The following is a 25,969-nucleotide window of genomic DNA, read 5'->3' as shown; positions in this document are numbered from 1 at the left end:
CTTCGTTTTGCGCGTTCAGGTGAAGTGGTAGGGGTGTCCCAATTCTGGTTCAGACGAGGGTTAGGGGGAAGTGGTAGGGCTATCTCGCCCTCGAAACAGAGATTTTTCAGGGGCACACTACGGACCGAGGGCTATGGCAAGTTTCCCAGAATGCATCTTGCGGCAACCGGCAGCTGTTTTATTTCTCACTGTAGCGCTGTTATTACGTCATTTTGTTAAGTTTTAATATTTTTTCATGCGAGAAAGTAGCTGTTTAGATCCCCAATGTGCGGTCGGTTTATCCAAATGACGGCTGTTTAGATGTTTGCTCCGATGTTTTTCGGAGAAGTGAAGCTCCACGGTGGAGCCTCCACCTGTGGAGCAGATCAACGGCTCGTCACGGAGACACCACCCCGTCCGGAGAGCTCGTCAGCCGGCCAACCTCCCGACCTCGTCCCGGTAGAAAAGACGACCGCTAATTAACTTACCCACAGGGTTTTAAAGGTTTACCGCCGCGTAGTTACATTCTTTTTAGGAGATAAATGCTGGTCTCATTGATGAAATGTAACAATTGTCGCATTAATTTGTTTGAATTAAAAGTGAAGCTTCATGTGTTTTGGACACAGGAGCAGCACTGCCTGGGGGATCTGTAGCCTATACAGAAATCACCACATTTACATCAATAAATAAATGTTTTACAATGAACCGATCATTCTTCATTAAATTTTATTTTATTAAGTTAACGTGGTTCTGAATAGAGGATTTGTGGCAAAAGCTCGTCCCGTCTGCTTATGTGAAAGCCAGCAGAGACGACTGATGACGTATGTGATTGTTGAAGTGGTGTCCCAATTCGTAGGGGTTGACTTTCAACCCTACTCCTTGTAGCTCCGTTTCAGGGGCAAGGGTTAAGGGCTAGGGGTAGGGGTAGGGGTAGGGATGAAAAATAGAATCGGAATTGGGCCTTAGTTTTTATCTAAGTTTCATTCAATATCATGTACAGAATCATAATCATCATATCTGCTGTTTCATACACAAGGTAACAGTTATGGTACAACAAAAGAGACTGAGACTACAGTGACAAAGAAAAATATAAAATAAAATAGAATAAAGCAAGATGGAATAAAATAAATAAAATTATATCAGTATACCCAGAGCAGGGCTCCACCTTTTAGTGAATATATATTTTTGGAGCCTCAGGAAATATGTTATTTGTTCCATTTGATATATTTCCTTTATTTTTTCAGTCCACATATTATGTGTTGGGGGATCGGGCTTCAACCACCTTATGCATTTAATTGCTGTTGCTAGTAGTATCTGTAAGAGATATTTTTTGGCTCTTCCTTCCATTCCTTCCATTGGGTCCATTGTAATATTTCCACCAAATATTTTATTAAGCGTTTCAAACACTTCCTTCCAGAATGCTTCCAGTTTTGGGCAAAGCCAGAGTATGTGGGTCTGATTACCAATGTGTGGGCCACAGTTTCTCCAGCATTTATTTGAGTGTGTAGTGCTAAATTTAGCTGTAATTTCAGGTGTCCGAAAGAATCTCATGACGACCTTCCATTTAAATTCTCTCCATACATTTGAATTAATTACCAGATGTACTTCAGTACAAATTTCCTCCCACATATCATGTGATATGTTGGAATTAATTTCAATTTCCCATCTCTCCTTAACCTGTGCAGTATTATTCAAATTCATGCCCAGGAATATTTGGTAACAACAGCTTATTAATTTCTTATCCCAGTTTTTTGTTTGTACTTTAATCAATAACTTCAATTAGTGTTGGTTTAGTAACTTTGTCCTAGTCTTTGTGTTTTAATAAGAAATCCCTGTTAGTATCTGAAGAAATCTGTGCTTGGTATCTTAAATTCCTCCGACAGCTGCGCAAATGATTTAAAATTGCCAGCATTGTGGAGTTGATGTAAATTGGTGAGTCCATACTCAGACCATTTCCTGAAGCCTGTATCTAATTTAGAGGGCCCAAAATCATTCATATATCCAACGTTTGTAAGTGCTGAAATTGTTTTAGGCAGCCCAAGTGTAGATTTTATTGTCTTCGATATTTTTAATGTAATTTTGGTCCAATCACCCATATTTATTTTACTTGGATGGACATCTAGGAAAGGCAAGGCCTGTAAAGGTTTTTCACATAAACTCTTTTCAATATTGAGCCAGCGTGTATATGATAAGTCCTGAAGCCATATTATTAGCGGTTTTAGTTGCACAGCCCAAAAGTAGTATCTCAGATTAGGTAGTTTGAGCCCTCCCTTTGCTTTAGATGACTGTAACACTTTTAATCTGATTCTTGGTCGCTTTCTCTGCCAGATAAATATTGAAATTAGTTTGTCCAATTTGTCAAATGTAGTTTTGCGGATGTCAATAGGTAACATTTGAAACAAATGTAGTAATTTAGGCAGCACATTCATACAGACACTCTCAATGCGGCCCAGCAGAGATAGGGGCAATATTGACCATCAGTCTAAGTCCTTACTAGTGTTATAAATTAAACTTTTGTAATTGAAATCGTATAGTTTTTCTAATGAAGGTGGTATATGAATACCTAAATATTTGATGCCATCTACTGGCCATTTAAATCCACTCTGCAATTTAGTTGTATCTGAGATGTTGCCGCCTATATCCATGGCCATTGTTTTGTCCATGTTTAATTTGTAGCCCGAGAAGTATCCATAAGTGAAAATGATGTCCTTTAAACATGGTATTGTTGTTACAGGTTTTGTAAGATACAGCAAAACATCGTCAGCATACATTGAGATTTTATGCTGTTCTCCGTTTATCGTAACCCCCCTTATATTATCATTATCCCTAATCAGCTGTGCTAATGGTTCAATACTGATATCAAATAACAAAGGAGATAGTGAACAACCTTGTCTACACCCACGTCAGAGTGAAGCGGTCTGAGAGAAATCCGTTCACCTTAACTGCAGACTGTGGATCTGAATACAAGGTTTGTATCCATTTGATGAAGTTCGGGCCAAATTGGAATCGTTTCAGAGTTTGAATAAGGTATTGCCAGGATACTTGATCGAATGCTTTCATGGCATCTACTGTAGGGATAATATCATTGACTCCTCTTCTTTAATTTTTGGGTGTGTCATTAAATTTAACAGCCTTCTGATGTTGTCTCCATAGTATCTTCCCTTTATAAACCCTGTCTGATTGGGATGGATAATTTCTGTAGTAATTATATTGACACGTCTTGCCAGAATAGCTGTTAGGATTCGAAGATCTGTATTCAATAATGAGATCGGTCTGTATGTTTGGCATTTGGTGGGATCTTTGCCATTTTTATGTATCACTGTGCTATAGTAGTGTCTCTCCAAGAGGGGGCCATGGTTCCAGATTTTAATGCATGATGGTAAGCGTGTAGTAATAAATAATAATAATAATAATAATAAATGTATAGCACCTTTCACAGAAATAAAATCCACAAAGTGCTTCACAAAATTACAGTTCAACAAGCAATTAATACAACAGTAAAAATTATGAAAATATTAGTTAATGGTAACTAATAAACAACAACAGTACCATGCAATAAAGATGGTGTTAACAACATTCAACAACCTCATCATACAATGAAAGCAAGCTTGAATAGATGTGTCTTCAAATTACTTTTAAAAACTTGTAGAGAGCTTGCAGACTGAAGACATAGAGGGAGAAAGTTACAAAGAGTTGGAGCCACTACAGTGGGTACTAGTTTCATTTGGACGTTTCCCTCACGGAAAGCGTGATTCACGCGTTGCGTGAAATTGTAGGTCACACTGTAGCCACTAGGTGGAAGCATCGTACTGAGATGCAGCTCAAAATATTTTGGTGTAATTCCACGTTTGACCACAACGTAGCTGCAATGGAGAGTGGCGCTGTTCATAGGTCATAGGTACTTCATTTGCAGCTGTGGTCGAGAGAGCTAGAGAGTGGATGGAGAGAGGGACCGCTACGCCGGTCAATCAGATCAATGTTGTTTTTTATTGTTTCACAGTGGTTACAGTAGACTACGTTCAACAGGATCAGTGGTTCTCAGCCTTTTGGGGGTCCCCTGCATATTTTTGATCTCTCCTGTAGCCGGGTCTGGCTCCAAGTTTGAGTAGTTTGAGTTCTGCAAGTTCTGGTGAATGTAACAATCCACTCAGCCCACGATCGCTACGTCTGTGCCAGCAGCCTGGACCCGATGCTGCGGACTCACGAGCGGAGCAATAATGCACATCTGTCAGCAGCTGCTCTTGAAGGGACAGACTAGATGCTGATTTTGTTAACAGTGACTTTGTTGCATCCAAACATTTAGCATATCTGTCGGGTGCTGTCTCTTATCCGGTACAAAGTGGGAGATGACAGAACTACTTTAATCGAGGGAAAGCTACATTGTTGCGAGTTGATCTCCGGCCGGCGTGTGCACATGCACTAAGCCTGTGAATATTCTCGTTTGTCCCGGACTCCCGGTCATAGTTATCTCAAGGAAATTTAAATCGAATGCAACTGGACTTGGTTATTTATCTAGGAAGACGTTTCAGCCTCTTGGATTACAAGTTACAGTTGCATTCGATTTCAATTTCCTTGAGATAAGTGCACACTGTTTCTGCTGTCAATTCGGTCATAGTTCATTTGTAACGTGTTTTCTTCATTCTTCATTAGGCTAATGTTAACACTAGAACCACCCAGATGGTCTCACACAGACGTTTGTGTTTTTCTTACGTAAATGGCTTAGTTTACATTAAAACTACAGGTCTCAGTCCGTGACTTTTCCATGTGTGATGGTTTCTGAAGCTTAACTTACACAAATGAAACATTCGATTTCTGGGCATTTATACCTCGGGCCGACAATAGCTTATTTTTTTCTTCAATTATTGTTTTTATCTACAGTATATTTATCATAATATGCCCAATTCGGGAGGGAGAGAGTGCCGCGTTCACGTTACATAATGTAACAGTTTCCAGAGAAATACAAAACAGGATATTCATGTTACCCTCTGTTTATAAAGGTCTCAGTCACATTTGAATAAAAATAATGCAATTAGGCTAAATATCATAGGATCTTTTTTTTTTAAGATAGGCCTATTTTATTTTTAGTTCCATAATTCAGAGATGATTTTCATTTAACGAAATGAAACGAAACAATGAAGCGAAGCCTGTCCCCCGGCTTATGAAAAGTGTGAGGAGAGGTAGCTATCTGTAAGAACCGGTTTTTCTGTTCAAAGCTGACTGAACAGCTGTGTGAAGTTCTGTGGGGGGCAGGGCTGTAGCCTACTTGAGTGAAGTATCCACAAGCACACCTATTGATCAGAGATAAGGTGCTAATGTGTCGCTATTAAGCTGGTCCTAGACCGCTGCATATAAACCACACTAGCGATATTCACCCAGCCTCTCGTTCAATAAAACACACACTAGCATTCTATAGCCTAATTGCAATCAGTGAAATATATGAAATCAATATAAAACACAATTTAATATGAGAGTTGCTGTTGCTCTAGTTTAATAGCGCTGCAGCTGCATTTCCCGTGCGTCCCTGTCTGTATGTGAACCTGTGTCTGTCTATGTGCGGGCAGAGATCAGAGATGGTGTTTTTTAATAATCACTAGCGTTTCGGTTTCACCAGCTCTCATCTCCGCCAGTCAGCCTCTCAACCTGCCGCCTCTCTCGCGTGCGGGCGCACCGCACGTAAACACACGTGAGACGTGGACACATTTTTTTATTTTTTTTCTGTGGGAAACACTGATCAAGCTGTGCGTGCGCACAACTCTCCGCAATATTCCATTGATAAATCACACCGGACCCAAGAATGGTGCGGACATGAACACACCTCATATTCCACCCCCAGAATGCCTCAGCGTCAGCACAACCATATATGGTCAGCACGTGCATAATTAAGTAGCCATGTGCTCTCTGTGGAGCGGCAACTAACAACAAAGACAACCGGAATGATGCTTCGGCGGACCTGCCCTCGCTTTTGAGGTCGGTTGTGAGAAAAATGCCTACTGTCCAGACAACTGTGTTTTTTTAAAGCACCCCTGCATTACACAAACACACACATAGTATATATAGCCGCACATTTAGGCTATATCAGTGATCATAATAATGATGATAAGAGAAAATGCATTATTCACTAAAACTGCACGTTGGCATCCCAGACTGAAATAAAATATTTGCTTACAGTGAGAGCTGCTCTACTAAGTGAACTATACCTTTCTTGCGTTACTAATGTTATTGTGTCTCGAGTGTTTCAGAGTCGGCCGGCTGTAAACCAGCTGACCCCGACTGACTTTTGTTTTTTTGCGGTCACATCAGCACGGCTGCATCTTCGGTCGCGGCTGCTGTGGCCATTCATCCAAAACATGGATGAATGAAACCTATATCCACACATCTTGTAGCCTATTTCTATCGAGGGAAAGTTATTTCAGGATATCCTGTTTTATCGCCCAGCGCGAAAGTGACATAGGCTATTGCCCGTTCATTCATGAGAAATCATCCAGCTACACTCTCAGTCAAACAAGGTGGGGAATGAACACTACTGTACAGTAGTTGGCTAATTTTAAAAACACACGGGCAGCATCGCCCACTGAGTTAATTAACTGCTGTGTGGAAAACCACGCTGTGGTCCGTAATCGCGGTGCAGATGGGTGTGTTTGGAGCTGACAAGAGGATCGATAAAAGAGAGTGAGACGTATAGCTGCCGTCGTTACATTTTTCTCATTGAAAAACTATACTGTATTATTATTATTATATTGCATTCCCCATTCGTGTTCACTGCTCCGTGCTGCTCTCTTATGGAGGCGATCTGCTGCTCACAGATGCCACCTGGCGGTTGTTTGGGCACATTGCAGCTTCTGGTGAAAACACAATTACTCCTCCACAAAAAATCCGCGTGAGCCTCCCGTGACTCACGCGTGAATCTCGCGTGAAACCCTCCAAATGAAACTAGTACCCACTGTACATCAAAGGCACAATCACCTTTTGTCTTCAGTCTGGAGCGGGGGGCAGTCAGTAAGCTCTGATCTGAAGACCTAAGAGGCCTGCTGGTGTTGTAGGGGTGGATTAGGTCACAGATGTAGCCGGGTGCCTGATGATGAAATTCTCTGTACGTGATGATTATTTAATTAATAATAATTCATTTTGATGAATCCTGAACTTAATAGGCAGCCAGTGTAAGGAATGAAGGATGGGTGTGATATGGGTCATCCTGCTGGATCTGGTCAGTAACCTGGCTGCAGCATTTTGGATCATTTGGAGGCGGTTCAGAGGTGATAAATTGAGACATGTGAAAAGTGCGTTGCAATAATCTAACCGAGAAGACACAAAGGCATGTATAATCATTTCCAGCACGGGCCGGGACACAATGGACCTGAGCTTTGATATGTTTCTGAGCTGGAAAGAACAAGCATGTACCAAAGACTTTGTGTGCTCCTCAAAAGTAGCGCAATGTAGAGCTGTCACAAATTAAAAGCAGCCTCATCTCGTCATTTTGCATTAACACTGTTGCTTCAGGCTGCGATCAAGCTTTTTTGTATCGCTCATCCTCTCTCTCCATCAAAACAACCTGCTGCTCTTTTCTGAAATCAGCCCGTTGTCGCTCCATTTAGTGAGGAAGTTGAATAATATGACGCCAAACGCCTTAATTGATGTGAACGCGCACCGAGCATGAAGCTGAGAGCCGGACTTAACAAACCAAGTTGATAACCAGCTTCATAGTAGCCTACCGTGGTAACTCGGACCGGGACTTAGTTGAGCTGCAGCATGAACACAAAGCCTGGATCTGTTGAGTCTCCTTCGCAGTATGCTACAGGAGCGCAAGAGTCGTTTTTTTCCCCCCCCGGCCTTTATTATGAAGGGACAGCTAGAGAGAGACGGGTACGCCGAGATGAAGTAAGTGTGTGTGTGTGTGTGTGTGTGGGGGGGGGGGGGGGGGGGGGGGGGGGGTTGCCACGCAGCCCCCTCCCCCCCCCCCCCCCCGCGCGGCCGCCTCAGCCGAAATTTTGGCCAGAAAAAACCCTGCATATAACTGAATGTCATCAGCATAACAATGATAAGAAACACAACAGAATTTCTTTATAATGTGCCCTAATGGAGGCATGTATAAGGAAAATAACAATGGACCCAATACAGACCCGTGGGGTACGCCACAGGAAAGCTGAAGGATTAAGGTTAGATTTTTTCAGAAGTGGTTGAACAACCGCATGTTTAAAATAAATTGGGACACAGCCTGATAGCAGAGAGCTGTGAGGACAGAAGTAGGTAAATCAACTGGACTAGCTGAGGTGTTTAGGCTGCCAACTAGATCACTGTCTTGCAGGGAAATTGGGGTGAAAGCATCCAAAATCAGTGGCCGAACTGGATGACCAGAGGGAGGGTCAGAGGAGGGTATAATGCTATAGTCTGTATAAACTAAACTACTCTCGTGTACGTGTTTGTGCTGTTAAAATAACTAATGAACTAAATTCTTGGGTAGTTGTCCTTTGAAATGTATGTCATCCCAATGATGACATCATTGGGATGACATCATGATGATGGTGTGACTTTGGCATTGTCCTTTGAAATGCATGACATCACTATGATGTCATCATTGCCGTGTATATAGACCATAGTTCTGAATTCTCAAGTAGAAAATCCCCACAGCATTACTGGCTGGTTACTGAGAGGGAAAACCCCACACTGCTGTGTGATGATCATTAATTGTGATCTTTAATTGTTCATACTTAACATACGTAAATAGCCCCTATTTTATGTAGAACACACGGTCTACACAGAGACAATTACACTACAAACTGAGTCACTTCATTTCAAGTATGGTAATAAAAATACTTGCACAAAAATGAGTGTACATCAGGAAGAGTCCAAATTAACTAGGACAAAGAAAACTGAGAAACGGCTATTTGACGAAAACAAGGATTTGAAGAGACAAAGTGCCTCCTCTATTAAAAATGAAAATTATTTGAAAAAACTACAGACGGAGAATGCTAAACTGCAGCAGAACGTTAAAGAACTGAAACTGCTTAATAACAACCTCAAACATGAACTGCAGCAGGCTGAGGCTAGCTCAGCTAACGATAAGTGCAAGAAAACCCATCTAAAGACTGATTTAGAGCAGAGAATTCTGAATCTGGAGTCGATCAATAACAAATACTATGTGGAGAAGTCGATGCGAAAGCAAATGGAGAAGCAACTGGAGAAGTTCAGCCAAATCAAAGAGGAAAATGAAAAACTGGCAATGGAAAATCAGACTTTGAATCATAAGGTTGAAGAGCTCTCAGGGTATAAACAGTGCAAATGTAAGTCAGTACAAGAAGTGAAACAGCTGGTACAACAAAAGGACACTGAACATGACAAAACAAAACATGAGTTGAGAATTGAAGGTGAACGCTGTCACGAAACAACAGATAAACTTGAGGAAGTAGACAAAACAGCCCAGGAGCTGAGAGATAAAATTAAAAGATATCAAAAAAAGCTTGATATTGAGAAGACAAACAACTATACATTGAAAAGAGAGAACTGCCAACTCACTGCTGAGCTTGAGAAACAAAAACAGTACGTAATAGACGCAGATCGAAGGGCTGATGTGGCAACTGAGGCTTGTAAAGAAAAAGACCTGAAAATAGATTGTCAGCAAAAAGAGTCAGAAAAACAGCGTGTCATCATAACAACATTGGGAGAGGAGGTCAATGACCTGAAACATAAACTTAAAAACCTAGATGATGAAGCTATTGCATTCAGCCATGAAAAAGACCAGATAATCACTGACATGAGGAATCAGATGAAGGATGTGGAGGCTGAGGTAGGACGGCTAAAAATGCAGATTTCATCTCAAAAGGTTACAGGAGATCTCACCATTAAAAACTTGTCCACAGCTCAGTCAAAAGTCAGTGAGTTAGAGAGAACAAATGAAACTTTACTTGAAAACTTGTCCACAGCTCAGTCAAAAATCAGTGAGTTAGAGAGAACAAATGAAACTTTACTTGAAAACTTGTCCACAGCTCAGTCAAAAATCAGTGAGTTAGAGAGAACAAATGAGACTTTGGTTAAAAACTTGTCCACAGGTCAGTCAAAAATCAGTGAGTTAGAGAGAACAAATGAAACTTTACTTGAAAACTTGTCCACAGCTCAGTCAAAAATCAGTGAGTTAGAGAGAACAAATGCAACTTCAGTTAAAAACTTGTCCACAGCTCAGTCAAAAGTCAGTGAGTTAGACCAAACAAATGAGACTTTGGTTAAAAAGTTGTTTACACCTCAGTCAAAAATCAGTGAGTTAGAGAGAACAAATGAGACTTTGGTTGAAAACTTGTCCACAGCTCAGTCAAAAGTCAGTGAGTTAGAGAGAACAAATGAGACTTTGGTTAAAAACTTGTTCACAGTTCAGTCAAAAATCAGTGAGTTAGAGCAAACAAATGAGACTTTGACTGGTGAAATCTTAGACCACAAATCTGAGGTCATTTCAAAGGACTCTGAGATCGTCAATTTGGGGAGGAAATATCGTGCTGTGAAAAAACAGTTGGAACAAGTGAAAAGTCAGCTGGAGGATGCAGAGTTAAGACTGGACATATGTTTGCGCACTGCGCACAAGGACCAGGCACAGTTGAAGGAAGAGCTGGTACACACCAAAGATCTTTTAGTCCAACAGCTGGTGGGGGCAAAACTCCAGGAGGCCAAGGGGGTCAAACAAGAAACGGGAGACAAAGAAGTACAGCAGGAACTCGAGTGTACTAGGGTAAGTATTGATGAGCTTGAGGAACTTAACAATTACATGATACGAAGGGTTTATGAATCACAGAAGGTACATTATTATAAAGACAATATCCGAAATATCAGGACAAAAGACAAGACATTCTATGACTTGTTTCGCGAAAATTGTATTCTTGTAGAAATGTTGAGGAGTGTGAATGAGGGGAGGTTGACAAACCCAACAGACTTGTTGAATAATTTAATTGCCATGTCCACTAACTCCATAAAGCGTATACCCCCGCCTGAGATGAAGCCTGAGATAAAGCCTGAGATAAAGCCTAAGATGAAGCCTGAGATCATGCCTAAGATAAAGCCTGAGATAAACCCTGAGATCAAGCCTGAGATAAAGCTGAAGGCTGAGATGAAGCCTGAGATCAAGCCTGAGATCAAGCCTGAGATCAAGCCTGAGATCAAGCCTGAGATCAAGCCTGAGATCAAGCCTAAAATAAAGCCTGAGATCAAGCCTGAGACTGGTTGCACATCAAGACAAAGGCGCATCGTATTAACATCCACCAATCCACAGACAGAGTCCAAAGACAAAGTGAAGACACCCCGCCTTCCCCCCATCCAGAAAAAACCTATACAGCTGCCCAAAACATCCACTCAACCCCGTCTCCCCTCTCAGGGCAAATCTGGTCACAGCTCAAGATCCCCCTTCTTCCCCCCCATACAGGGAAAACAGCTGCCCAGAACGTCCACTCAACCCCGTCTCCCCTCTGAGGGCAAATCTGGTCACATCTCAACACATACTCCCCGAAAACTGCCCCTTCGGCCTCAACTTACCCAACGGGTTATCTGGCCTCCAAAATGAAGAACACCTCCTGACGTGATGCACTCATGCTAGAAAATGAATGGATTCAGGCTACATTTACACGGAAACGATCTGAACAGAAAACGCGAAAGTGGTGTTGCGTTCGTACTTTTTATTTTGCGTTTTTAGACCTTTTTGGGGAGGAAATCTGCGTGCATACCGTGACGCAAAAGTCTGTGGAATCCGACGTGTTTGTTGTTATTTTCCTGTGCTGACTCATGCCTGTGATGAAAACGCAGAGCAGACTTTTGCGTTTTCAACCTTTACATGAGGACGCAACAGTGGAGCGTTTTAAGATTTCCACTCTGGAGGGTGGTTTCACTTTTTTGCGTTTTCAAGCCCCCAAAACGCCGTCGACGTCTAAACAAAAGGCACATCCGATTTAATATTTTGCAGTGAGTGTTGTCGTGTAAACAGGGCCTCAGAGTCAGGACTGGGTTTTCTCCAGGTACTCTGGTTTATCCCACCTATGTTTGTGAACATCTAAAAAAAAAAAAAAAAAAATTGTCGTCCACAATTCGTGTAAATCTGTGTATTATTCGTTCTTTCCATCTTCAATTGGCAAAAATTGTCGTTATTTTCCTGTGCTGACGCATGCCTGTGATGAAAACACAGAGCAGACTTTTGCGTTTTCACCCTTTACATGGGCACGCAACAGTGGAGCGTTTTAACATTTCCACTCTGGAGGGTGGTTTCACTTTTTTGCGTTTTCAAGCCCCTAAAACGCCGTCGCCGTCGAAACAAAAGGCACATCTGATTAAATATCTTGCTGTTTTCATCCGCGAGCGTGTAAACAGGGCCTCAGTGTCAGGACTGGGTTTTCTCCAGGTACTCTGGTTTATCCCACCTATGTTTGTGAACATCTAAAAAAATAAAAATAAAAATTGTCGTCCACAATTCGTGTAAATCTGTGTATCATTCGTTCTTTTCATCTTCAATTGGCAAATCAAAAATCAATTTATTCTTGGGACTGTTTTCAGTGACTGAATTAAAGCATTAAAGCATTGACTTTGATAATAGCTTTTAGTGATTTCAACGGTTTAAACTCGAGTAAGGTTAAAGTGTGCTCTTGAGATGAGAAATGACAAAATGTACAGACTGCAGATGATACATGATGATGACCAGAAACTAATTCCAAGCTGGAAGTTGATACCTCTCTAGAGTGGTATCGCAGGGTTCTGGATCCTTAAAAAGTCTTAAAAGGCATTGAATTCATTAATCTAAAAATAATGCCTTAATTGGCATTAAAATGTCTTCAATCAATTTTTCAAACGTCTTAAAAATGTTAACACTTGGTAGTGGCCGTCACCGCTAAATTTCTCACCGCCACCAGCTCCCGAGTCAGTGGGTTTTCTTTCCTGGACTTTTTATGCATTTATTTTGAAAGGACAGCTGGAAAGAGACACAATCTAACTTTCATTTCAACTGGCTCTAAAAACGTCTTAAAAAGTCTTAAATTCAACTTGAACCCTTTATCCGAAAGAGACATCTTTGAGAATCTACTGCAAACATGACTCTTCTGCCTTCTGTGTTTCAATCCACATCATCAGTAACAATGAAAATGTTCTCTGTTGCACAGCTTCGTTCGAGCCAATCCAAGTGTTTGTTAATATGCGCGTCCCATGCATTCTTGTGCACGTAGACGGTGTCCTCACAGCACCTCCTTGCTGCTTTGGGAGGTGCTTTGCTATCCTCTCTGTGTGTCGTTGAAGCCGAAGCTGGTGTCATTTAGGCTACGTTCACACTGCAAGTCTTAGTGCTCAATTTGGCAGATCCGATTTTTTTTGTTTGGCTGTTCACATTACCATCTAATGTGGCCTATATCAGATTCCAGTGTGAGCGGTTTGCGGTTCCGAACTTTATTTCTAAATGTCTGTGAAATGGAAGCTGGAAAATGTCTGAGCAGCTGCTGAGGAGGAAGAAAATAAAGAAAAAGAACCAAACTCTCTATTTTAGTTTCAGTTAGGTTACCATTTAGGGGTGGGAGAAAAATCGATTCACATAAGTATCGCAATATTTTTTTGACAATTTTTAAATCGATTTTTTTTTTCAAAAATCTTTTCTCTTTTTTTTAGAATTTTTTAAATTTTGTTTCATTTTTTTATATTGTGCAATGTGCATTTGCTCGCCTTTTTTACATACAGAGAGTCCAGGTTTTTGAAAAGGGTTTAAGTTCACTTTATAATGGACTATGTTAATTTATTGGCTCCTCCAGTATTTGTGTGCAGATAAATGTTAGTTTACCTCAGTCTATATGTCATTTTGTCAGAAAGGTTTCAGAAGCCTGTTTTTTCAATTTTTAATTTTTGCCTCTTTTATGCAGTGCAGGCTTTTGAAAAGAGAGTACATATATATACACACATACACACAACATATATATTGCTGCTGAATAAATCTTAAAAACTGACTTACAAGTGATGTGTATTTTTTGGGGAAATATGGTTCCCGGAATAGTCTGTTGACAATCATGATCATTCAACTGTTTCACTGGTGTTAAAAGTGCAGACTAAAATCGAGAAAATCATCAATATCGTAGAATCGCAATTTAAATCGACATTGGCATCCAAAAAATCGCAAAAGAATCGAATCGGGAGAAAAGCATATCGTCCCAGCCCTATTACCATTACTGTACTTTAGTTTGTTCCCTATGTCTCAACCCGCTGGGCAACGTTCGGGTTATTAAGAAACAACGTTAAGGTTATAACAACCCAAAGTTTAACACCACCTGTCCTTTTTAATTTATAGTCTCCTCTCCTTCAGCGCTCATCTTCTCACTTCTGTTGTCGGTAAACACACATCGCTGCTCGTCAAATTATCCAATGTTTTATGTTTTTTATTGTGGTCCCGTGTGGTTCTGCCGCCGCTTCTTAAAAAAAACCTAGAGTAAACATTGAAAAGTGACGTTAAAGTCGCATCCAATCTGCCTTAGCTGTTCACACTGGGGTCGCATTGGAAAAAATTGGACCTGAATCAGATTCAGTTCCACATTTGAAAGTGGGCTGAATCTGATTTGAAAATGTCAGATTCAAGGCGACTTGTGCTGTTCACACTGTCAAAAGCAAATCGGATATGGGTTACATTTGAGCGAAAAAATCTGATTCAGGTCATTTGTAACTGCAGTGTGAATGTAGTGTTATTCTGCTGTATCTGGGTGTGTTGATATTTGAGTGGGTGTAAGAAAGTGAAATGAAATACTGTCACTCAAAGAAATTAGCTTGGGGCTAAACTTGTCTTGTTGTGCTTTAAGATGCAATTCACAGGCTTTTTGATCATTAAATATGCCAGCATCGAGTTTTGAAGGTGCGCTGAGAGATACAGATGTGAATCTTTGATATTTTTTGCAAGTTTTGAGATCAGCCCTCTGTGTGTTTTTTTTTATTTTTTTCACCCAGACATGAAAGAAAGAGGAAAAATTGAAAACGAGCTAGAGTGAGAAAATGTAACCAGACAAAACCAACAGGTGGCCAAACACCATACTGTATACACCATATAGCCTACCATATATTAACATAAATATATAACTGCATGATCATTATCCCCCCTGTAATATCAGCAGCTGATGTCTCACCCCACCAACCACACATATGCACTCTTTATTCCTTCTTCTGCCAGGCTACAATAAACTGTTGACAATGCAGCCCCCATGTTGAAAAGCCAAGCAGCATGTAATTTCAGTCCACAATTTGCGGCAGGCAGACAATTTGCAGTGCAGCTGTGGCACCGTGCGTTATTTGCTAACTGTTTGCCGTAGCCCCTCTGGAGTAACAACCACCTGTCACAGTGGTTAAGGTGCCCAATGAGGAGAAAAACTGCAACATTGTCATATTGCCACGTTGGTGGCCAGAAAGGTTGGCATCGCTAATGCTTGGACATGAGGCTGACTCTGCGTGTCATCAGGAGCAAGGCGAGGAGACATGAAGTGGGCTAAGAAGGAAGGATGGAAGGAAAGAAGGGGAGAAAGAGGAAAGAGGGAGGAAGGTTTATAAATAACCAGCGTTGCATAACCGCCACTGCCTCTCTGTGCCTGCCTCCTCTGCTCCTGGGCTTTGATATCCCTCCAAACACACACACATACACACGCATACACACGCAGAAAGAGAGAAATCTCCAAAGTAAGTGAAGGGGATTTGAAGCAGCAGTGAAAAAGAGCGAGGGGGGAAAAGTGAAAAGCAGCCAGCAGCCTCGGTATCTGCTGCGTCAGTGTACTAATGAATGAGCCAGAGAATAAGAGAATATGAGCCAGCTCCCAATGCTGCAGATACACTCGGTTTATGTTTTCATTTCTTCATTACAATATAGTAACCAGATATCCTTATTGTATTCCTCCTGGTCTTTCTGTGCATGCCCCATATGATGAGTCATTATAGGCAGAGACAGAGATCATGACACTCGCTTCTTGCACCTAAACCTCCCAGGAGGAGATAATAAGTGCTGGATCACACCATCTTTTAGCAATCTGTAACAAAAGCTAAATTGGTTTTGGAAGACAGCAGCAAATGCCAAATTTGAAGACTGCCAAATCTGTTCAGCGAGGAGCATCATGTGCCATTTTATTTTACCCTCTCATTCTTTCTTTTCTTTTTTTTCTTTTCCCCCCCTGGTTAGTCATTTTCCGTGTCTATCTGTGCGAGAGTAAGAGCACACTCTGATAAAAAATAAAAAAGCAGCATAAATTAAGGTTTTTCACCGCATGCTGCTGCATTAGGATTCACAGACAAGGGCATAATTACTGGTTGCTGTCGAGTCACGGTTTTCATACACTGAGATGTGAATAAACATCTGCGTGCAGCCCTGTGATTATCATGCTAAAACAAATAGTGTATGGGGGATGCCGCAAACTCCCATGCGCATGCACGTAAATAGATGCTACCCTCTTCATCTATTAACATTTATAGCATAAAGCAAATAATAAATACAGCATTGATTGAACTGGTTGCCAAGCTTTTTATAACACACATTTTGATACACTGTAAAAATACATAGTTAGATATTTATATTGTGTTTTAAGAAAGGATGTTAAATGATTATAATGACTTCCTCCAAAGCAACATAGAGTACCAAAGACCTCCACCCAGAGGATAGGGCAGCTCATCTGTTGCCTGCAAAATAAAAAATCTCCCTAAAATTATTTGTTTCCATTTGTATGAGCACATTTCAACCACAGAAATCAGTTTATGTAAGCATTTTAACATTTTACGGTTTAGTGGTCATTTTAATTAAACTGACACTGTAAAAGTGAGAGGGACACAAATGAGATGTAAAGACCTGAAGTCGTGATATTGTATAAGTCATAAAACGGTGTATATGTGAGAATGTGTAAACTCACTGTGTGAATAACAATGTGTATGTTTCTGTTCTCAGTCCCTCAGAGACATTAGGCTCCAATCATGTGGTTCAGTGGGTTTGTTATTTGGTGCCACAGCTTCAATGTAGAAATGAGGACTGATTAAAGTAACAATTACAATATACACTACAATACACAGCCCACAAGGTCTATACACACACACATGCACACACAGAGAAACAAACAGACTCATTCTCCTTTACTCTGTATATCTCTGATTACTCACACACTGTAGATGTTGTATTGTTTTATTCATTCCCTAATCAGGATGTATCCATGTACAGAGACAGAGACAGAAACATTTTATTTTTCTCCTCTGCGCACGTCTTTTTTAAACACACACACACACACACACACACATGCAAACATGTAGTTGTCTAGATTCATGGCTTCCATAACCACACAACACAACACAGCTTTATTCTGTTCTTTACTTCTCATATTTACTGTAGGGGCCTTTTTTGGGGGAACTACATCAAACTGAGCAAACTGTCACGTGTTTGTGCCAGAGTGTGGGTTTTCATATTTCAAAGTTTCTTGAGCACAGCAACAACCTGCATAGATCCAGCATCCAGGCCCATAGATGTGGGAGAATATCTGATTATGACTGAGGACTCTGTGGACTTGTGTGTCTGCAAATAAACCGCAGGAAGATTGAACTTTGGAGATTATTTCATAAACAGAACAATTAGAAAAATGATGGCAAATCACAGAGGAGAAAGTGTTTTTGCTTCTTCCTTTTTTTTTTTTTGCACCCACGTTAACTTTACTTTCGGTCTAATTCATGATCCATGCGAGCAGCCGTTCCAGGGGGACAAATGTGTTTATACAGAGAGTCGGTGTTTCGGCGGAGCACCTGCTTCAGTGGTGCTGAGGGGCAGCTAACTGCCTCCGATGAAGCCACGAGCAAAATTAAAGCCATAACTCTTGTTCGGCTGCGACACTCTCGTGCTCAGCTTGTGTCGAGGCGTTTACGAGCATGTTGTGTGTTGAAGGATGCCTTTGGTGTCTCAGGATAACACATTATCTGTGTCTTTTCTTCCATCTGTTATCCCTCCCCTTCTTTCCTCCCCCGTCTGTCCCTTATATTTTTCTCATCCATTTCTCTCTCTGTACCTATCATCCCCTCTTAACTATTTCTTTAACATCCCTTCTTCCTCTTCCTCCCCCTCTTTCATCCCTCCATGTTTGTGTCCTCTGTCATGACCCACATCTATTACACTTGAATCTTTCCCCTCCGCCTTTTTTTCTGTCCATCTTTCACCTGATCTTTAACTTCTTCTGTCTCTGTCACCTCTAACCCAACAGCCAGCGCTACTGCATGTGTAACCCCGACGTGGTGCAGCAGTTTCACAACCCGGACACCATCTTCATCCTGGCCTTCGCCATCATTCTGCTCAACACGGACATGTACAGTCCCAACATCAAGCCCGACCGCAAGATGCTGTTGGAAGACTTCATACGCAACCTGAGAGGTAAGTGGGACATTAATGGAGTTAAAGAGACATGAATTATTAGATCTAATTGACTTAAGCAGGTTTGTTTTTGCTTTTTGAGGATATAATAGGAGATAATACAGAGAATACACATAGAAAATAGTGTCAATATTTGTCAATAGTATGTGCCGTGGTATATAGTGTAAAGGGATAGTTCAACATTTTGGCAAATTGGCGGAGTTGTCTTCGAAGCAAATGCAGAGACTGCTTGCCGAAAAACTACCCCCGGCGGGAACGCGCATAGCGTGGTGAATGTGCAGGCCACAACTTGTGGCAATGTGGCAATCCCATTAGCCTCTGTAGCGTAGCCCTGAGCAGCTCACGGCTCTGCTCCGCCGCTCTAAAAATAGCTTGCACCGACAAATAAAGGTAACGAACCTACTCCTACTATAGGGATTATGGCAATGGGCCAATTTGCCAAAATGTTGAACTGTCCCTTTAAAACTGCAGAAATACAGACAGAAAGTGCTCAGTCAAGACAAATATACACATGACTGTTGGTCCAAAGTGGTGTTACATAAGTTGTGACAGACTGTTTCCTAATAGTTTGCATGTTACTGGATGAGATAATACATGGGATTCCTCTCCCTCATGAATATCTCCCGTTGTGGCCTCGCATGAATCAGTGCAAGTGAGTCAGTGTTTGACAGTGTGTGGATCTGTGTTCGAGTTCGAACCCTCCCTGCATAAATCCAGGTGATAAAGTTAAGGTTACATCTCTATCCCAGCCCCGTCGTGCTTTACACATTCACAGCTCATAGCGACAGCAGCGGAAAGCCGGCGTAATTCTTGTCTCCCACAGTCAAACAGATGCTCATTCACCGAGCGTCACGGGAGAGAGACTGGGAGCGCCATATTCTCCGCTCTCCCTCTGCAGAATCCGTCGGGGGAACAGTGAGGTCGATGCAGAACAACTTTAATAGATTCATCCAGACTGTTCCCCACAATTAAATTAAGTGGGAAAATAAATTCCGGCATCTTACACAAATTAAAATATGCCATTCTCTCTTGGCCTTTGTATTTGTCTTCTGCTCAGTTTACTGTGCTTTCCCCGTCTCTGAATCTGCTCTCTTCTGTTTTGTCTCAGTCAGAGTATTATGCTGTTTATTCATCTGCCTGCCCTTGTTTATATTCTCCCCATTTCTCTCTCCTCTTTTCTCCTCACTCATGTCTCTCTCTCACACACTGACAGAAGAATAGTTCACTCCGCTAATTGGCTGAGGTGAAATGCAATTATGCACCAGAAACCAATAGTAATGAAGAACCACAGAGCATTCATTATCACAATTAAAACAGACTGGCAGAGTCTGAGCTATTCCACAATGGGTCAACATAATAAAAAACAGCCTCTACTATAAATTAATCAAGGATGCCGCCTCACTGAAAAATGAAAATCGCTCTGTCTTAGTTAGGGATCCTTTATTTGTTTTTAGTGAGGATAATGTCAGAGTTGCACAGTGCCCCCTGCTTTTTTCTTCTTCTTTTTTTAAAGCCCTCTTTGCATGCGGGCATTCATCAATAGAACTTGTGACAAGCCAAGTTTACACTCAGAGATGATGAAAATAAGAAGAGACAGGGAGCAGTCCAGGCTACAGGGGAAACGTGGGGGAAAAGAAGACTGTAGACAAGAGTGTGTGTGTGTGTGTGTGTGTGTCCGTGCTAGAAGCGCTGCAAGGTCGCTTTCAGGCACAGTGACGCTTCGAATGAAATGCCAAAGGTCAGCACTGGCAACAATGACAATGCAAGTATGCTTACAGTACACTGTATTATGCAGGTATAATAGGCTACTCACCAGTGGTAATATCATGTGTTCTGGAGCTAATAGCACGTACAGTAAAGAATGGAATAAAATTTAATGTTGACCAGATGATGGCGCTACGTATCAAAACACATCAAAGACACATCAAATTATGAACATGAGTGTAAAGTAAGTGGGCTGGACTTACAGTATTTAGTGCAGCACTGCGCTTTTTTGGAAGGGGCTTCAGTATCCTCCACAAGGGCACTGACCTTCCCGACGACCTTCCCTACTGTACCTACACATTAATGACATTGTCTTGTAAAAAGTCGCTCTCTTAGCATAGACATTGACCTATGAGAGACCTTGAATATACAGGAATATGAAAAACCAATACCATAAAACCATTAGGTTATAAGCTCCTCATAGAAAAAAAAGTCACACTCCTCCAATACCTATATACTATATAATAAAGAATGAATTCCTAGATTGGATTAAAAAATATACTCATGGTTGCATTACATTGCATAATATCCCCATTACACATCCTATATCATACTGCTATGTCATGCTCATATATCTTATGAATAGAACATTTATGTAAGGACATTTTCACAGGCTTATGCAACTTCCTTTCACACCCCGTAACTACTTAATGTGCGACCATGTCTCAGCAGTGTCCCAGGCTGCCTCGCTGTCACCGCCATCACTTTTGGCGGCTTCATTTTCTCCAAACACACCCTGCCCCATTGAAAACTCAATGTACCACGCCGCGCCGTACAGCTGCGCAGACATAATGGGGAGCATCTGGAGGGCAACCTTTCAGCCTAATGACATGCAGCTCTACCTGCATGGAAAATGCCACGGCCTTGAACGAGCGCTGCGTTCCAGACAGACAGTCTTATAAGAGAGAGGCGGGGCGTTAACCTTTCACTCGCCAATTAACCTCCTTTCACGTCGCTCTCTGCCGTTAGTTAATGGCGACAGTGAAAGACGGAAAGTCAAAGAGGCACAGACAAGGAGAGTGAGAAAAAGAGCTCACAGTGTTTCCCTCTTTTTGCATGTCAGACAAACGAGTGCAGCACAGGCCTGTGCACAGTGTGATGAATATGAATTTTTTTTCCAACATGCATATTTGCGTCCATCTCCTCCTGTGGCAGTGACACGTCTCCTGCTGCACTGAAGCCGGAGTAGACGCACTTTGGCTGCACTGCCACTGTTAAAACAGCAGTCACTCCATATTCTGCCAGACGGACAAAGCTGTCTGGTAAAATTAAAAGCAACCACCCTGTGATGTATGTGTGCGTGCGTGTTTATATTTGTGCGTAATCAGCCTATTTTCGTCTTAGGCGTGGACGATGGAGCGGATATCCCCAGAGACATGGTGGTGGGAATCTATGAGAGAATACAACAGAGGGAGTTACGCTCCAATGAAGACCACGTCACCTACGTCTCCAAGGTTGAGCAGTCCATTGTAGGCATGAAAACGGTAAGCGCACACACGCACACACCATGCATGCTTGGAAGTATCTATTCTTTAGCCCTTAACCACAACTACTCCACAAATCCCAACCCTTCTTTAAGGGTCTAATTCTTATGAATCTCCTCAAATATTGATGTTTTTGGCCACTGAGGGCTTTAAACACACAACACTTTTTTTCATTTGGAGTTATCTTTGCAGCTGCCTGGCCAAGATTCACTCTTCACTCCAACTCCTCAGGGAAATGTGTTTGTTTAGCTGCTAAATGGACCACAGCGTTCACCAGTTGGTAGCTAACCATGTGTGTCTGCCATTTGGTGCTGGCTAGGTAGAGTTCAGTGGGCTTGAATGAAATATTGTTGGCTGAAAAACAACACTGAGAGAGGTGGAAATGAACCAAAACATTAAAAGGTGCAGGATGTAAAACCAAAACACTCCGCTAAAAGACGCTAAAACTGTAGAACTGCAAAGAACAAGAGCATCAGGTGATATTTGTGTGTTTGCACATAAGTTACTTTCCTTTGGAGCACTTTTAACCCTAGTTGAATTCAAGTTCAATCCCAAATGGATCTTAGTTGATAGTACAGTAAATGTTTTACTTATCAGACACTGTAAAAGAAAGTCTGTTCTCTTGTGCACAGTTTCTAGCAGCAGCTGTAATAGCCTACGTCTAGAGGCTGACTGTCCCTCACCCCTAGAATATATATTTTACAACATGCTCTCGGGAGATGGGAGGAGAGGAGGGTGAGTTTCCAGAGATGCCACATGCTGCGTGTGATGGGTTTTGTAGAGTAGATAGGAAGAATTCATCACACAAAAATAGGAACATAGGGAATATGAGGACACACACACACACACACACACACACCTACTTTTTGCTAATTCTTTGCCAAGTCACTCACTCATTATTCAAGGCCTCATCACTATCACCTAGCCCTTCGTAGCATTAGCAGAACACATTTATTAGCCATTAAATGTCTCATCAGCAGCTCGATCATTACCTCAGGTCATTACTCCAGCTCGATACGTCATTAACCACTGCCATCATTAGACTCTTTTCTTAACTGTTAAAGCTGAAGACACTTGGTCAGTGCACATGAGTTGTGTAATAACGTCCATGTAATGGAATTTTTAAGTTAAGAGTGAACTTGCTCACACATGGATCACTTGTTGTGTTAATATTTCAGTATGTTCTTCAGGCTTAACAAGTGTGAGACAGACACACAGCCAGAAGTGTTTAGCATCATTATTGACTGATTACACTGATTCATGTGGGAATGTGCTGTCTGTGCCCACTCATAGCACTGAAAGGCTTTTTAAAAATACTTATAAACAGTTCAGGGAATTCAGCTTGAATTGACTCTTATCAACACACCAAGGCCCTCCAATCCTTTATATACGTATAGACTATAGATTCAAGTTGCAAGTTTTTCTTCCTATAGACTCTTCAATATTCAACACTGTTAAACATATTACACCCACATACAGTAGATTTATTAAAACTGAGTGTACAGTTTACACATCAAGATGTCTCTCTATGACTTCAATGAATGACCATACAATTCAGTACAGACAGTCATGGTCCCCAGATGATGAATCCTACAGTAATAACTATGTTGAGGCCTTGCCTTTAATTCAGCTGTACCACATACATAAGTTTACATTCTGACAATAATTTAGATCCAATTATTGCACCTTTTTGTTGTTCTTTTGAATATGCTTTGAATGGTTTACTTATGTTCACAAGATTGAGATTATTTCAAATCTGGCAGCTATTTGGGATAATAGGTTTATTTTTAAAGCATAAAGCATCTGTCAAAGCCAAGTTACAAAGTGCTTTACAATTAAAAATAACAATACAAACAATAAGACAGTTAAAATTACAGACATAATAGAACAAAATGAAAGTTACAACAAAGAGAAAAAAAGGCCAAATGGTGAAACTAAGTGTCAAGAAGAGATTTAGAAGAGGCTACTGAGCGATACTTGAGCTTATTGTCTGCAGGTTCCTTGAGATTTTTTAATGTTGAGATAATAGCATCTTGATATAATCCAGTGAGTTTTGAGTACCTGCAGTCCTAATGACTTTCCCATCAGCCCCTGCTGCACCTTGTATAAATGGTGGTAATTAGCAGATGTTACTGCAACAACATACTAACGTTGACACAGTGTCCCAGGCAGCTGCAGCTGACCTTGTCACAAGCCGCTCCCTGTCCATCCACTATGTGACTGGACTTTTGGTTGAGTTTCATTATAAATCTGCTTTTTAAGCCCTCCATGAATATAATCTTAATTAACTCCCTGAATGACATTGAAACTCTTTCACTAAAAAAGGTTGTTCGTGTCTCCTCCTTTTTTTTTTTTTTTCCTCTGCCCTGTGCCTTTAAGTGTCTCTCAGTGATGGATGAGTCGCCATAGGACGACAGAGGGAGCGTTGTCATAGCCAAAACAATGATGGATTGTTGTGACAGGAAGTGACTATTGCTGCCCATGGGAGCTGTCTGCCATAAAAAGAAAGACTTAGTATTTCTAAGGAAGGAACTTTATCTATCACAGCTGGAGCAGGTGTCAAAGCCCCTGTATTGTGGATTATAAACTTGTTATCTCTTTTGCTTAGAGGAAGTTGCCCACATGAGAACGATTCTTTCTATAATGGATTTCTCTATAATGGGGCTTTGGTTGGTGTAAATATTTGATGACTTGAGGAAAGCCAAATAACAATCCTTCTTGAATGTAGTGAAGAAGCTTTATATCCAAATGTCGCCTCCTTAAATATTTGATATGGATTGGCTTTGTATTATCAGTTTTTCTTTTGTCCTGCAATTGATTTGTTAATGAATATGCTGGCAAACTCCCCTTGTAAGTTGTCCCTTAACAATCCTGTGAGGAAACGACTGTTGAGGGGACTGAGCAGAAGGCATTTCAGGCTAATGATGCCTTTACATGCCTCTGACATTAGTGTAATGAGAAAGCAGGCTGGCTGTGGCAGGCTGAACGGGAGTGTACCCTGCAGTGATGAGCGGCGAGAGAGAGGCAGAGACTCGGTGTGTGTTTGTGTGTGTGTGTGTGTGTATTCACTGCATTGCAAATCGACCACAGGGAGCAGAGGGAATAAAAAAAACAAAAAACAAGGCTGTGTATATTTGTATTTTATCACAAAGACGGGATCAAAATCCACAACTACCAACTGCTTGGATTTCTGCAGTGATTGAACACGGTAAAAAGCCACGGCAGAGAGAAACATGAGTGTGAAGAGGGGAGAGGGTGGGGGTGTAGGGGGGGGGGTGAGAACATGATTAGATCACTCTCTGAAGGCATGAGACAGTTTCTGCAGTGTAATCTGCTTAAACTTGGAAAAGCACTTAAGTCCGAAAGGAGGAAGCCAGGCCTCCAGGGACACAACTGCAGCATTTTGTTAACTTCCAAGAGGAGCCCATAGAAATTAAAAGAAATTTGTTATTTGGATACTGTAAAAGAACATATGCAAAAACACTGAACACCAATACTGGTTCAATACCGAAGAGGAACAGTTTGTAGCAATTTGACTGTGGCTTGAAAAAGAAACCAGAGATGAAAAGCTCTCCTCCATTCCCCATTTACTCTCATTGTTATGCTCGGTCTAGCACATCTTTATTATAGCTGTTATTGTCCAGACTTGGTGTAAAACATATATTTTGATTTGAATAGTTTTCCCTCAAGAAAAAGTTCAATTACCTTGTCAAAAGTGGTCGACAGACAGTCAGTGTACATTTTATGTGCTTAGAAAACAGAGTCAGAGAGAATCTATTCATGTCAGTGTTCTCCTCGTGTAGCCTTTATAGTTATCACTTTAAGATCTGCTTTAAGACTTGGATCAGATTTTACGTCACTAATTTGTCTCAGCCTACTGGGTCTAATAAGCACCTGTCAACCTTTAACCCAAGTGAGTAATGCGTACTTTAATACTCAGCTTAAAGTCATTGGTATTCAAAGTTTCGCCCCCTGTTTCTCCGGTGGGGGGGAGGGAAGTCACTTCATGTCCTCATCTGGTCTTGATGATGACGCTTTTTTTTTTTTTTTTTTTTTTTTTAAACCCCTGAGTCATTTAATCTGACTGATTTGAGGTCTCCTCTTACCTGGATGTGTGTGTGTTTGTGTCTCTGCAGGTCCTGTCTGTCCCTCACAGAAGACTGGTTTGCTGTAGTCGACTTTTTGAGGTGACAGACGTCAACAAGGCCCAGAAACAGGCAGCACACCAGAGAGAAGTCTTCCTCTTCAATGATCTCATTGTGGTGAGTTTACAGAAAAAAAAGTGCTTCACACCTTCATTAAGTTGAGAGTCGTCCTGGGAGATCCGGTGATAATTCATAATGTGTCCTTCTGTGTGTTTTACAGTCTCTCTTAAAACTCCTGCACA

The 25,969-nt window shown here is 41.3% G+C and overlaps 1 protein-coding gene across 1 annotated transcript in view; it reads left to right on the top strand.

The window, feature by feature from the left end:
• Nucleotides 1-25,969, top strand: part of iqsec3a (IQ motif and Sec7 domain ArfGEF 3a) — a gene marked incomplete at both ends in the record, with an annotated part of 136,957 nt that overhangs the window by 100,005 nt on the left and 10,983 nt on the right. Inside the window, 3 exons of the mRNA XM_083999707.1 lie at nucleotides 18,168-18,334; nucleotides 21,443-21,582; nucleotides 25,719-25,844. Of these exons, the coding sequence (XP_083855833.1) occupies nucleotides 18,168-18,334; nucleotides 21,443-21,582; nucleotides 25,719-25,844 (433 nt within the window). The remainder of the gene's footprint in view (nucleotides 1-18,167; nucleotides 18,335-21,442; nucleotides 21,583-25,718; nucleotides 25,845-25,969) is intronic.

This window comes from Trachurus trachurus (assembly GCF_905171665.1).
Source record: "Trachurus trachurus genome assembly, chromosome: 23".
NCBI classification, from domain to species: domain Eukaryota; kingdom Metazoa; phylum Chordata; class Actinopteri; order Carangiformes; family Carangidae; genus Trachurus; species Trachurus trachurus.
This window is presented reverse-complemented; position numbering and strand designations above follow the sequence as displayed.